This window comes from Ixodes scapularis, unplaced genomic scaffold (assembly GCF_016920785.2).
Source record: "Ixodes scapularis isolate PalLabHiFi unplaced genomic scaffold, ASM1692078v2 PGA_scaffold5__190_contigs__length_132052651, whole genome shotgun sequence".
Classification (NCBI taxonomy): Eukaryota; Metazoa; Arthropoda; class Arachnida; order Ixodida; family Ixodidae; genus Ixodes; species Ixodes scapularis.
The window spans coordinates 105288202-105303084 of record NW_024609880.1 but is presented as its reverse complement, the minus strand read 5'-3'; the positions used below and the strand labels follow the sequence as shown (position 1 = coordinate 105303084).

The window sequence follows — 14883 nt, the reverse complement described above, 5'->3', positions numbered from 1 at the left end:
ACGAAAAAAAAAATCCAAATGAATGTTTATGTTCCAACAAAAAGCGCAGGAGGGAGCAAAATTTAACCTATCAGTGACGGCGCCTCTAAGATTGGCAGAGCATGGCTTGGTGAACGCAAGGTCGGCCATTTTTCACATATCCCGCGGCGTTTTAGCGACCCTCCAGCGCCACCAACGAACCAGTTTTTTTTTTTTTTTTTTTGACGGCTCGGAAAATTCCACTGGGGAACACAAAAGGGACGAGTACGGCAAGAGGAGAGGCCATAAGTCAAGGAGAGGAGGAGGCTCCCGAGAGAATTCGGGGAGACAGTGTACGACATCTGCGGCATTGTCGGGATGTTTTTACTTTCTCGGGAAGACAGGGCATGAAGCTGAGAACGGGACATGCATGGGCAGAGTTTACAGCGTTTCCTCCACCTCTGCTTGTTGCTTGAAGCTGCCGAATGTGACATGCCGATGAATACGCAATGCTCTCCTAAGCGTAGGTTCCCGCGCTTCCGGCAATCTCGGGCCTTCGTTTCATCGGCTTTGCGCGCGCCCCAGGAGCAGTCATCGATACCGAAGAGATCTTCAACGACCGCATTCATCACCGGACCTTCGGGGGATTTGTGTGCTGTGTGTGGTGTCATGCGCTTAGGCAAAGCATGGGCGACAGCGGAATAACTGTGACATAGTGCGTGCTCTTAAATGTGTACAGACGTCAGCAAACATCTTCCGGGATTGATTTCAGAATGAAGTTGCGGTGAGCTGACCCCCGATATATCCGTTACAAATTAGTGTCTCCTAATAATGCATATGCCTTTTATGCGGATTTCTGGCCATAGAGCACAGCGCTACCATTTACCTTGTGCATTGGGCCGGCTTTCTTGGAGCGAGCAGCAAACATTTACCTGAGCAAATATGAGAGAAAAAAAAATCAAAGGCGCGTGTGGGTAATGTAATTAAGACATGTCGAATAAAATGCCTATGCCACGCTGGTTTCTTTCTTCTGTCTAAACAAACTTTGGGAGCTGTATGTGACTGGAGTGCATGGAAATACCTTGCCCTAAAAGGTGATATCGTTTTTGCAAACACGTCAAATTGTCTAATGTTCACGCGACTTGCAAACGGGGTCATTTGACTCTGGTGGCGAGACTCTGTCACGCTGACTCTACCAACCTCATAGAATCAGGTGACTCCCTGCGTGCCAAGTGGGGTCACTTGAGTTCAGGCATTTACTATTCTCATTTGACTCCAGTGCTTTTGAGGGAGTCCGAACCGCATCAGACTCCTTTTTGCTGCCAGATGGAGTACCTCGACGCCATCACGCGAAAATGGGGAGTCAAAAGCGCATTTGACTCCACCTGACTCCCTTTTTTTCTAAGAGTGTACTTCTTTGACGCATCTCACGTACATGGACCATTGTGTTCTGCTGCGTTCCCTGGGCAATGGAGGAACCAGGCACGTATCCAGGGGGGCCCATGGGGCCCGGCCCCCTCCCCCCCCCCCCCAATATCTTCCATTTTGCTGGGGCCTCCTCTCCCTCCTCCCCCTCATACAGCATTTGGCCTCTGCCCCCCCCCCTCCCCTCCCTCCCTCCCTCCCTCCCTCCCTCTTCCGAAACAAGACCCTGGCTAAGTGCCTGGGAGGAACACGGGCGCTTCACAAGACTGATACACGCATGTGTCCTCACCACATGCAGTTTATTCAGGGAACACAGAGCTGATAGCTCAGGTGGTAAAGCACTTGGCTCACACACAGTAGGCCCATAGTTCGATCCCTGGCAGCGGCAAAGTGTAACAAATGTTTTAGAGCATTCATCAATATCGACGACGGTTTCTCTACACCATCATTTCAAAGGGGGGTGAAGAGCCCATAACAGCTATCGCTTTAAAATGAGGTTGAGAAAAAGCATGTGAGACGCCTATAACATATTTATTGTATTTCTGTTTTTTTGTTTTTTTTTTATATGCTTCTACATAGCAACATTTTTTTTCTTTTTTTTTTAATAATCATTTTCTTATAAAATAATTGCACTATTTTTAGGCCTTCGTGTTCAGACGACGATGGGAACACCTTCATTTTCCCCAAGCTTGGAGCTCTCCATGATACGATCATCTCTGGCAAACCTCTGACATCTTCATCATTCCGAAAGATTGTGGAGCTCCTCTTTCGTGCAATGGTGAACATAACAGTGTAAGTAAGGTGGTCTCAAAATTCGGACTTATTCCTAGCTTCATCATTTCCAGTTCCTTTCATGGGTGACTTCTTTGTGGGCACCGGTCAACCTTTGTCTTGCTGTATCTTTCTGTATCCAGCTAAACCTATGTCTTAAATCACAGTATCGAAGCAGGTGAAACTGATTTTTGCAATATATTTGAAGTGGGTTTAATCCCTCTAACCCTCCTTGTATAAAAAAAAAAAAAAGTAATTCGGAAAAAAAGCTAGGTTGCTTCTTTCTGGTCCTTATCTTGCCAAATTTTGTGCAGTGGTAAACATAGTAGATTGATGGCTTATTTGCGTTGTTTCACAAGTGCATCTTTGTGCTGAATTTTAGGCTTCTTGGTCGAGACCGCTGCGCCAAAAATGAAATTAGTCAGTTCAGGCTAGAGAAATGTTTGGTTAGTTAGGTCACTTCTTGTCATTTGCTAGAAGCAATCCATGCCCTCGCTGTATTTACAGGTGTATGTGTTGCTGGTGTGAAAAATTAATGGAAGCTTTAAGTAACTTGCTCGTTTTCCTTCAATAGGACAACATGTCTCTTTGTCGAAATTCATATTACAAGAATTTGCTAAGCGGAAAATGTGTAGATATTCCTTTTTTTTTTTAAATATCTGAAAATTTGGTGCGACTAGTTATAATCGATTGGGGGTCATTGGCATGTTTAAAACATTGATGCACTGTGTACCATCTGAACAATACCTTGCATCTTCCTCGCATAGGCTCAGTCAGCATACGGGACCTATTGATTCACAATGTGGGTTATAATATTAGAGATTGTTGAGCCATAAGAATGGGCACGACTTTTCTGCAGGTTCCCATCTCAGCACTTTTACTCCAAGGTCACTCAGCTACTAACTGACAAGTACCCTCAGCTCCAAGATGTTATAGGAACTGGATCAGTAAGCACATTTCTTTTGCACGTTTATAATAATAGCTGCGATCAATTCTTAGCATTGGTGCTTCTATACATCTTTCCAAAAAACGCTCCTAGGCCGCCGCCATGTTGCTGATGCTGATGCAGCTGGCCCTCTATCAGCTAGAAATTTTCTGCCACCCTCTTGGACTGTGAACACCCGCTCAGTGCGGTTCTCTACCTGTTTTGGCGGTTTTGCATTCAACGTTTTCTCGCCCCTCTTGAAAGTTCCCACTTAATTTTTTTTATGAGTGCTGCATACCCTTTCTGTGTTATCTTCCATTGTGATATATAAGACTGGTAAGTGCCTGCCATTCAAGCTTTTCTGCTCGACATTCATGGGAAACGAAGGAAGTGATGGACGTCGAACTGCCCTCAACGCGATTTTGCAAACATTCTTCTCCCCCCTCCCAGAGATAATCCGCATAGAATCCTCGGTCATCTCCAAAAATAGTTGTCTGGGTTGGGGTGGGAAACGGGTCAGTCGCGTTTGTTCCTTTACCTTGGTGCTTTAGTGAAAAAGAAAGCTCTCCCCAGCTCAAAGGTGAAAAGAGTATAGCTGGACGCCATAATTTCATTCCTTGGCGCAGGAACGATTCCCTTGGTAGGCTCCCAATAACTGATATCGCAGCAAAAATGCTATGGCTGGACCTAAATTTAAATTTAGATAGTTGTTCAAGCTGTGGTATTTCTTTATTTTACAGGACTCGTGGAGAGTAGCACTGCGGTACAAGTTCAAAAATGAAAGACGTCGCCTTTCAGACGACGTCCGGGTTGCTGAAAACCGTGCAAAATTTGGATCAAAAAGACCAAATGATGGAGGTGCAGCCACACAGCTGAAGCGGCAAAAAAAGATTAAGCTGGTGAGGGGCAATGTTTAAACTTTCCGGGATAAACTTGGAAGATCAAAAATTGCTGATGTGGTTCGGATGCGGATATCGTGTCTGCATAGTGGATGATCAAATTGTTATCTACGCATGGTTTTCTTTCTACTCATCAGTGTCTGCCTTAGAAATCAACGAAACGCTTCCATCAATCAGATAACGCGAATCGGGAAAACTACAATGGTTTATCCCGTCTCCGCGAGTAGGTGGAAGCATGAAATGCTTTCGAGTGGAAAGGATTCGGAAAGATGATGATGGCAGGGAGCTCGATTCATTCCGATTCGATGGTTGGCACTCACTGGAAGCTCACCTGAGATTGGAGATCACCTGGAAGCTCTCAAGATCCCAGGCGAGCTTCCATTAAGTGTCAATCAGTGATTTGGAACCAGTGGAGCCTCCTGCAATCGTCCTTCTTCTTGGGTCCTTGTCTCACAATGTCCATAAGATCTGAGAACATGCAGCACTCTAATGAGCAGAAAGAGTACTACCCTTGTCGCACTATGGTTTTCGAGATCACTGGCACGTAAAGCTCCTTGCACATCGCCAAAGAGCTTTGCACATGAGCAATCTTCAAGACTTCGTTAACACTACAATTTCTTCCTGTTGTGCGACGGCCATGTTCAGTAGCATACTTGAAAACCTTAATCTTCAAACCGCATGTTAGCTAATGTATGAAACCATCGTGGAAACCCCACGATCGTGCTGTTGGGGCAACCATAAGCTATAGACATTTGCAGAAAAAGCTCTCTGGCCGCCGCCATTTTGCGAACCAAGCGGCCCCTACCAGCCATAAATTTCTGCCACCTGCCTGAGCTGTGGAAACCCGGTCAGCATGACTCCCCAGCTGCATTGTGCATTCAGAGTTCGCCAACTTTTCTTGGAAATTTTTACTTTATTTGCCTGTTTAGGATGCTTACCCTTTGTGTGCTATCATGCACTGTGAGAACCAGGGAATACCAGGGCTCATAGCCTGCTCGGCCTTCGCAGGAAACAAACGAAGAGAGTGAACGTCAAGCAACTCGCGAGTCGTGACGGAGGCAGTTCGACATTCTTGAAGGATTATTTCCGTTGAGATAATCTCCAGAAAGCCTTCCCGACTTGTGTTCCGAGTCTTCGCGAAAAATAGCTGATAGGGTCGGGTCCGGAGTGTTTGCTTTGAAGCTGTGCAAAAAAGCAGCTCTCTTCTACATGTGCCCAAAACACGCCGGATTCCGTCTGATCGTCGTGAAGTTACTATCGTCGACACTGTTTATTGGATATGCTGTGTTATTTGAGACCTTTCTCAAATCCTGTTCGGATAACGCGGCATTGTGGGGTACGTACAATATATGTTGTTCGATTGATGAGACTCGTTGAATTTCATTTTGTGGGCGAGTAAATCTATGCAGTTTGAATATCCTGTGCGGTCAAATATTTTTGACGGTTAAGATCTTTGTAGATTGACAAGGCGGAGTGTATGGTGCCGTAAAAAGACCAACATAAAATAAAACAAACATCCCAGTTGCATTCGTTCTGTCGCTCACGGACTCACCAAAACAGCTTTCGTTGCTTTGTTTTTGTTCTCAAAAATAGTACAGAGCATTCTTAAAAACCCCGGGAAATTCTATTTGCCATAGAATACAAAAGAAAAATAGAACACGGCAATTTAGCCTCCACCAGCGTCCGAAAGTGTGCCCACGCAGGCTGCCACAGCCCACTGACGAGAAACTCCACAGCTCAGCGCAGTCTGGCAACACTGACTTATCCTCTCAAAACCAGGGATGCCTGCTGTAAATCGCTTCGTTCGAGACTGCCGCTTGAAAGGTCTATAGGCAACTTTCAAAAATCCTGCCATGCAACATTGCATGCGTTGCACGCTCGGAACAGTTGGCTGCGAAGCTGAGTGACATGGTTTCAGTCGAACAGGCGTTGTCTCTGCTTGCGCGACGAAACATGTGCAATCGCAAGTATGCTGAAGTTTCTCTCGCGTAAAACATCAACCAAGGCACCTGCAATTTTTTTGCTTAAAACCTGGCATGCTCGAAACCAATAAAATAGTGGCCAGTGTTTTTTTAATTGCTTGGCGACATTTATGGTATTTTACACTTGTGGGATGTCTCAGTTGTGAAAATGAAGTAGCGAGTTCCATTATGACACAATAATCATGGCAAATATCTGAAGCCGGAACTAAATGGCCCGCTAGTACCCGGAATTCATTTCTTGGCATCTCCTCACCAGGGGCCGCCCCGATTCGGAAAAAAGCTTATTGCAAAATGGCGGAAGGTTCATTTCTTCCCACGACCCCGGCTTGGCTTGGCCACCTGGAGATGGAGGTCGTTCCTTCCCATGATCGTCTAGCTGTTTATCGCTCAAAGTGGCGCATAAAAAAATTTGAACGTTCCCACCTCGTGATACAAAGTTGGGGGTGCATTTATTGAGCAAGGTGCAAGGAAATATGTTATATATTTTTATCTGGACTGTTTCCTTTTTTATATTGTGTGTTTTCTACTGTTTGTGCTCCCGTAGGGTAATGCCTTGGGCAATGTTAGGTCAAATGATTGAATTCAATTTTACCTTATCAGAAATTTTGGCATGCTAAGAGCATCAAGCACTAAAAAGGTAGTCAGTTGTTGTCCTTCTGTTAATGAATATTCATGTCTAAATCGCGCCCTTTCGATCATGCCTCTCAAGAACATCACTGCTTCGGCTTTGGCTGGAGAGGACGAAGCCAGCCTGATCGCCCATGAGGAATGGCTTATACGAGAAGGACGAAAGGCAGCTCCTGATGAAAAAGGAATCCATGAAAGGATGACTCTCACTGCGAGGAAGAGGCTCTCTGACATGGCACAAATGGGCATTGATGCTGTTAGGACAAGGTACCCATACCTGATGGACTCTCAGCGAGTGAGTCATTGCTGCTACTCTTCCGCTTTATTGAATACGAAGGTGTTGTTGACTTTTTTTTTGTACTCTTGTTTGAATACAGAAACTCTTATTGAAGGGACACTGACAGGGTGTTTATGCTCGCCGATGTTTTTAGTTGTACATGGCTTATGAGAACCCAACTGCCCAGAACAGAATTTGAGGCTCAAAATTCAGTTTCTTTCCGCCCGAGGACCGCCACGAGAACTGGCCGGTTCGAGTTGCGCTCTCTCTCTTTGTGATCACGGGCTGTTTTCTAAGGTTTAGACACAACCACCAAATTTAATCAAAGTCGTGGGTCATTGAAGGCACACAGTCAATATTAAAAATAGCAAAAAGATGAAACCCTTTTTTTGTGACTTCTAAAAAGCTGTTAATAAGATTATTGAGGAAAAAAAAAGTTGCACAGAGAACCGGACGCATTCTGTGCATTTCCTCGTTCAATAGCCCTTTTGCGAAATCCCCCAAGCGCCCTGGCCCGCGCGCGAGGAATTGTGGGAGAGACTGTCCCTGGCCTGGCCACTCTGCCTTGAGATCGCATTGCCTCGTCGCTCGTCTCCTCATAATCTTGTTTTTTGATTTCATTACCTATTTTTATATGTTCAAGTGTATATTTATTGGTTCTAAGTGTTTCTATTTTCTTCTGTGCGCAGTATTTTTTGCATATATATAGTTTTTGTCTTTATTATGCCTTTTTCGACGGGAGTGCTGACGAACAACAGGCCGCTTCGCGTGTCGTTCTCCGGGTGAGTGTTATCGTTGCTACTGGTTCCTGTCGTGCTGTTAGCTGTTCATTTTGGTTCACTTGACCCGCGTGCAGTCGTGAGGAGCCGTTTATGAACACCCACGCAGATGTCATAGGGGTAGGCAGACTCTAAATCAAGAATTGCGACGCGAGAGCAGAGTGCGTTGTGATTTAGCCGCCCGCGCCTGCTCCGTTGACTCGCAGTGCAGCGTATGCCTTCGGGTGCCGCTTGCTTGACCAAGATACAGCAAGCTGCTTTGTCGCTGCGAACCATTTGTCCGAATGTTTGCAAAGCTGAGGCATATGCAACGCTGTGGCGTTTGACAACTGCGCGCTGCGGTGCGATCCCTTTGCAAATGCCGACGGCTCAATGTCGCGGCTTGAATGTGCCTATGGCATGCCTTCATAATCTTTCTTTTAAGCGGTTGTCATTTGCCAACGCCCTTTTTCAAGTGCAGAGATAAGTTGCCGCGAATCATTTGTCCGAATGCCTGCAAAGCCGTAGCACCGTTTGTCATATCCAACGCTGCGGTGCCTGACAAACTGCGCTCAGCGGCGCGAGCCCTTCGCAAGCGCCGGGCGGCCCAACATCGCGGCTTGTGTGCGCTTATAGTATGCCTTCTTAAACTACTTGCTAAGCGGTTGTCAGTTAAAAGCACCCCTTTTCAAGTGCAGAGGTGTGCTGTCTCCCAGGCAGTCATCTTGAAACTCGTAGTTCCTTCGATAATTTTATTTCTCTAGTCAAGATGTCAGCTCAAGGTATTTTATTTCTTTAGGTCACCTTCAGCAGTAACATGCCCTCATAGTACAGTTTGCTGTGTGCCAGGCTGTACAAACAGTACTGCCGGCGGACGGCATGTTTCCTGGCACTGCTTCCCAAAAGACAGCGTCCTGCGAAGCGTTTGGGTGAAGACAACTGCGTGCAGTTGTGAGGCGCTGCAAAGTTGGACATGCCGAACAGTGTTACGGTTTCGCAGGCATTCAGACAAATGATTCGTGACAGCAAAGCGGCGGGCTGTATCTTACTCAAGTAAGCGGTATTGAAGGCACATGCTACAGTGCCAGTCAACTAAGCGACGCGAGAGCCGAGTGCGATTGAGCCACCTGCACTCGCTTTGTTGACTCGCACCGCACTCGGCTCTCGCGTCGTGATTGTTGATTCAGAGCTCTGCCTACCCCTATGACATGGGTGCGGGTGTTCATAAACGGCTCCTCTCGACTACACCTGGGTCAAATGAACCAAAAATGAACAGCTAACAGCACGATAGGAATCAGTAGCAATGGTAGTACTCACCCGCGGAACGACACGCGAAGCGGCGTGTGCAGAAGAGAATAGAAACATTTATAAGCAATAAAAAATACAGTGGTACAGATAAAAATAGGTAATGGAAATGAAAAACCGGATTAAGAGGAGACAGGCGACAAGGCAATGCGATTTCAAGGCAGAGCAGCCAAGCGAGGGAGCCTGTTGAGTGTTAGCAACATCCTAGCTAATGCAGCGACCAACGACTTAGTTGGAAGCTATGGTTCACAGGCCAGGTTTGGAGATCCTATCAACTCTATGCCATACTGCATGAAAAGGACTCGAGGGTCCGAAAGAAAAGAGTAAGAGATTGCATGTGAAGAAGAAGGTTTGATATTTCATCAGCGTGATGTCTGTAGTACCAATTATTTCTCTGCACTCTTGCAAGACTTGCTTGGCAAGTCAATAGACATATTAAGAACTTCAGAAGCAAAGAGAAGTTAAAAAAAATAATGTTACTAAAAAAAGAAACTTGCGTATTGTGTGTTCGTATGTTTGTTCCTAAAGCCCTTCCCACACCTTCAAGTTGTGGTAAATGGGGGATTCGGCCAACTCGCTGAAAGCCGACTCATCGACAGTCAATTCGTAGTATAGGCCAATTTGTTGTAGGACAATTCATCAAAAGGCAACTTGTCGAAAGGCAACCTGGGACTGTCATTTAACCCATTCGAGGCCGATTCCTCGAATGGGTTAAATGACGGTCCCAGGTAAAAGTTCATGGTTCCTTGTTATCTTTTGATCTAAATTTTTATTTGTGTTTGGACTAGGGACAGCGGTCTTTTTAGGTTTTAGGACAGTACCTTGAGACAAGTTTAGAAATGTAAATTTCGGGATTGTCCTTTTGCTAGTTTTCTTTATTACTTTTTGTAATGAGCCGCTGCGGACTGTTGCCGCGAAGCAGCGTGGACGGGTAGGCCAAGCAAACTCACACGTGCCACAGTGATGCACACGCGACGTAGTAACTGTCCCCCACTGCACCGTGAAAGTGGAGAAAGCTGCAAGTTGTTATCTTCGACAAGAAAGAGCGCACTGGATGTTTATTACGATACGGCGATATTACGCATTACTATAGGGCAGGATTTGCTTTAACATTTCAGGACAAAATTATATATTATGGCTTTGAAACAGCGGCGACCAGTTGGCGTCTTCGACTAATTTTTCTTCGACGATTTGCCTTATGACGATTCGGCCTATTCGACAAATGGGCTGCTGACGAGTTTACCGTCGATGAGTTGGCTTTCGGTGAGTTGGCCTAGACTCGGTAAATGGTAGTGCCAGTAAAATCTGAATTTAGGCGTTGTTTCTTGTTTCCCTTATTTAAATTAATGAACAAGTGCCAATTTCTTTGTAAATTTTATTAAAGAAATGCCGTGGCATATTTCCTGAACTTTCAATTTTTATATTTTCTTTTGTGAAGTTCGCTAAAGATTTCGAGAGGCTCACGAAGATGAACCTGGCCGACAAAGTCGCAAAAGGGATTGACAAGATCGTTCTGTTGGCCACAAAGAAGGCGATCGACTGCCAGGAGCATGTCCTACTTACACTGCAAGCAGCACCGCACATGGATCTGGGGAGGCTCAGGACACGGCGTGAGTACAGTAAGAAAACCGCTGCGCAAGGGAGGCTTTTCGACCAAGCGATAAAATACCACCATTCAATGCATGCATGGGAAAAGATAGTAAAAAAACAAACAAAAAACTTTCAGTCTTTCTCTTTTGTTGAGGAAGGAAGACTAGCGGAGCTGCACTATGGTGGGAATGAAGTAATGGCCGATCGCTAGTCGGCAAGCCAGAGTGGAAAGGTTGCGGCCATCTATGATGGTTGCTGCCGTCTCCTATATATGGCGGTAGCTGTCCAGAGTTCTGTGTCATCGGGTTATTTGAGGACTGACACGACCCTGGGGAAACTAGCCGCTAACAGCTCCACTGTAAAAAAAATAACCGAGTTTATGTGTGCAACCACGTTGGCGCATTGCTCGGCTGAGAAGTAAGCGAAACTATAGCTTTCAAAATGCGGCCTTTAGGGTGGGCTGCTTTGTGCTGGCCTCCCCTGTATTGAAAGATGGAACGTGACTGGCACTCTCGCTATCAGCGCGCTCGGAAACAATAGTGCTACGTGCTGCAATTTTGCCACTCTGGTCGTTGGTCGCTCGTGCTAATCTTTTTCTGCTGCAGCTGTACATGCGCAGCGCCTTGGCAGAGGAGAACCCTCTGCCAAGGTGCAGGCAGCGTGGTGGAGGGCCGTAGAGGACAGACATTTGGGCTGCACACCAGTGTATGGGGAATAACTTTGGGAGTTTGTATCATACTCCCAAGGTTATTTCCCCGTGGTGATTTGAATTGTTTCATACCATTTGGTGACATGTCCAATGGCTTATCTATAATATTATGTTGCACCCATTTAGGTCGTTCTGGTGTGTTGCCTTCTTTTCTTTTAGTGGGGACAGGCTTGGCCAAGTGAACATCTTAGTATTTGTCTGAAGTTCCCTCATTGTCACTGATCCTACTGGAAGATAAGCAGAACAATGCATACATTTTTTTTCTGAAACCGTCCAGGACACGTGCAACGAAGAGTACAAAAATGTATTTGATATCTTGCACAAATGTTGTTGGTGTTTTTCAGACATCCTGACTGTTGCAACTCTGCGCATTTTGGCACTGAACGTCAAGGAGTCAACATCACTGCCCCTAATGTTCGTGCAAGAAGATGTAAGTTATTTCACTATATTTTTGCGAAAGTTGATGCTAGCAAGAACAAAGTTCCAGTTTACCTTCAATGTAGCAGGGTTAAATAAATGCTAACTAAAGAGGTTTTTTTGTTCTTTTTTGTGGGTAGAGTGTTCGTTTTTTTTTTTGTTTTCACGGTATGTTTTTTCATAGTGCCCGCAGGGGCTAGAATTGGAGCCTTCTGAATACATATTAGTGACCATGTTGATGTCAAAGGAAACAAACATGTGAAATGCACATGAATACAAGTCCTGAAAAACCAATGAAGGCTGGAAGGCGGCAGGCATGCTGATCTTTCTAGGGTTTTCAATACAGAGACAGTGTAGCGTGTTAACTGGCTTCCAACAGTTCAATAGCAGCTTGTTCACCTGGCCCCTTTTGTTAATGGGGTGTCCCAAACATTAGGCCCACCAGGCCCCAAATACTTCTGTAACGCTCAAGAGATAATGGCCACCTAAATTACAGAGATATAAAGTAAAAATTTGAGGCGAACCAAGTTTCGGGTACAATGGCTGAAACGCCAAAAACCTAATAGTCTGGCTTCCAAAACACAGCCATGCTCAACGTGCCTCATGCTGGATTTTCACTGCTCCGGTTGGTGTTCGGACGGGAGAGATATGGCCAGCGACTGCACATAAAATGTAAATGTAGCTCGTGAAAATTAATTTATACAACTACATACGAGACATTGTTATGTTTGCTGTTTTCTGGAACCTTCATCTTTGGGTTTTTTTAGTGTAGAGGAGGAAGCAAAAAAATTAACATTGGCCAACGAACAAATAATAGCATGTACCGTTATGGTCAGTCGGTAGCCCTGTACGGTTCATAAATGCGGGGTGGCGAGGTAAGCAGGGTGCGTCCGTGGCAGACATAGATTGTAGCACCTGAGCTGCCTGCCTTCTGTCGGTGTTTGCCCCCTTTTTTCTCCTTGAAACTTGTCTGCCCTTGGCTATGTTCGCTGATACCGATAAGAACCCATTATTGCACCCAATGAGCGCTGACGACCGATGACACTGCCTGACAAAGCGCGTCTGCGCAAACATCCCTGCTTTTTGTCTTCTCTTCCTTCTGCACGTATTGTTTCTCATCTGTGCATTTGTTGGTGTCCTCTTATCCAAACAATAACCTCAAATGTACACAGGAAGGCTGCTGTCCGCATAAAGAAACCAGGCCACTGTAAAAGTGAGATGTGATAGCAAAGCAAAAAATCACTCTCATGGTGAAAACGAACCAGTGATGCGTCAGATTTTTGGCGTGACTTTTATTTTTTTTATCTCCAGACCTGTACTCATTTCCAACAATAAATAAGTCTAGCAGCGTATCATAATGCATCGGAAAAGTATCTCACTATTGAAATGCAAATAGGTTTCACAAATGCATCTTCATACTGAAATAGAGATACTAAAATATATCTCTAAGCTTATATCGCAATATTTTCATGTCGTGATGTTTCCCCAATTGTAATTCCTCATTCATTTTACATTGTTGCAGATGCCGGTTACTTATTTAAACATAAGCAATGCTCATGGCCTGAACTGGAGTGAATAATAGCAGTTGACAAGAGCAAACATGTTTTGGCCTTCTACATTAAAATATGTTGTGCCTTTTCCTTTTACCTAACGCAGGATGAAAACATCCCACCGACACCGTGTGTCCTGTACAGCGGGCAAGACTTAGAGGATGCAGACTTCTTTCACCTGGTTGTTGATCGTGAGAGGTTGTTCTCCGTTCCAAATGCCGAGGAGGGGCTGTGTATGTTGTTGGCAGCCTATTGGTTGTTCAGTATACAATATGAACGGAAGGCCTTCAACATGCTCGTCACTCTGGAGAGGCTTTTTCTCGGCATGAGCCACACAACTCCAAGGGCAGTGGTAATTAAATTTTTAAACAAAGTTTGCAGGCACGTGCATGGTTGAAGCAATGATTTGTGCTTCAACCACACGCGCATTAACTGCTTCGTTACGGTTCAGTTTGAGCTTTTTCTTTTTTTTTTTTTTTTTACGGTGTTAGTTTGCAGGCTCTGTAAAAATGGATGTCCACCCACGGGACAGTGGGGCTTTACAGTTCAAGTAAGGAAAATGAACACATATTTTATTCAACATTTTATAAGTTAATTTTTACAAAATAGGTTTTGGGAAGAATAGCAAAACTGGAGTGATACCGGCAGAGAAATGAGGCTCATTTATTGGTACGAAAATCAAAGAAGCAGTGCCAGTCAGTTTCAGTGCAGAGGTAGATTTCACAGGACGTGCAATGGTGCTGAGTTTTCTTTGAGGAGCCAGGGTTCCTGCACTGTGTAGCATTCTTGACGTCTTCTTTCTTTGGCACGTGAAGTGCCTGCGCCGTCTGGACTGGCGAGTTCGGCAGTGGCTTGACTCTCTTGCGCGGAACCTGTGGCACCGCACAAACTTTCTAAAATGGCATCAGCCTGACTTGTTAGTCCTGAAAATCGAGCACAATCAATCAAACCAATTGTTTTCACTTCGCGAGTGTTTCAGATTGGTGCGAGCAAAACATGATCATCGCGAAATTCGTGTCATAAGTTTTGGGTCCCAGCGTCCACCCACGTAGACAGTTTGACAAGGGACTACTATAACCCTTGCTAATACTGTTGAAAATATTAAGCATTAGTGACCATCTGTGAACTTTCAAGAACTCTAGAAATATAAATTAACACAGCCTCCGTTTGTGTAAATCACATAAACTGATTACATACCTTGGCGTCGCCCGTAGAACATGCGAGTGCTGCAGGTCGCCATTTTTAACAGCAAGCAACAAGTTTTCAGTGCTGTTTGCTCAACACTCCTCCAGATGGCAGCACAGACTACGTCCATGACGGTGGACAGGCGTCCTTTTCTGTGTGCAACGAAGTTTTTTTTTTTTTTTCTTCTTCTTACAATTCAAAACCCAATGTTTACACTGGTGGACGCAGGGTCTCAGGAGGTTATACAGGGTGTTTCACGAAAGGTGGACAAATTCAATATTGCAAAAACTGCTCGAAGGCTTGTGTCGTTTTGGCCCTGGGCTCGAGGCCTATTTAGGAAAACTTTTGAAGTCCGGGATAATTGGATTGTTAATTATTTTTGAGTAACTGACTTTTTAGTATTGTGTTTTAGGTTATGGTTTCAATTAGAAAATTGCTCAGCATCATTGAAAAACACTAGGTCAACATATTACACAACAATAGAAGGCACGTGCAGCATCTTACG

The 14883-nt window shown here is 45.0% G+C and overlaps 2 protein-coding genes across 3 annotated transcripts in view; one reads left to right on the top strand and one right to left on the bottom strand.

The window, feature by feature from the left end:
* The window catches only part of LOC115317021 (sterile alpha motif domain-containing protein 3-like), a 31965-nt gene extending 17405 nt beyond the window's left edge, over nt 1-14560 (top strand). Inside the window, exons 4-10 of one of the 2 annotated variants that reach the window (XM_040213854.3) lie at nt 2026-2175; nt 3014-3101; nt 3820-3978; nt 6670-6882; nt 10366-10537; nt 11571-11656; nt 13300-14560. In XM_040213854.3, coding sequence (XP_040069788.1) covers nt 2026-2175; nt 3014-3101; nt 3820-3978; nt 6670-6882; nt 10366-10537; nt 11571-11656; nt 13300-13590 — 1159 coding nt within the window. In that variant the 3' untranslated portion in view covers nt 13591-14560. The remainder of the gene's footprint in view (nt 1-2025; nt 2176-3013; nt 3102-3819; nt 3979-6669; nt 6883-10365; nt 10538-11570; nt 11657-13299) is intronic. The other variant, XM_040213855.1, reaches the window with a different exon arrangement.
* On the bottom strand, nt 13833-14508 carry LOC115314359. The gene is made up of 2 exons (XM_040213856.3): nt 14391-14508; nt 13833-14116 (listed from the first exon to the last, which is right to left on the bottom strand). The coding sequence occupies exons 1-2, from the start codon at nt 14506-14508 to the stop codon at nt 13914-13916; spliced, it is 321 nt and encodes a 106-aa protein (XP_040069790.1). The 3' UTR covers nt 13833-13913.
* Nucleotides 14561-14883: the final 323 nt, after the last annotated feature.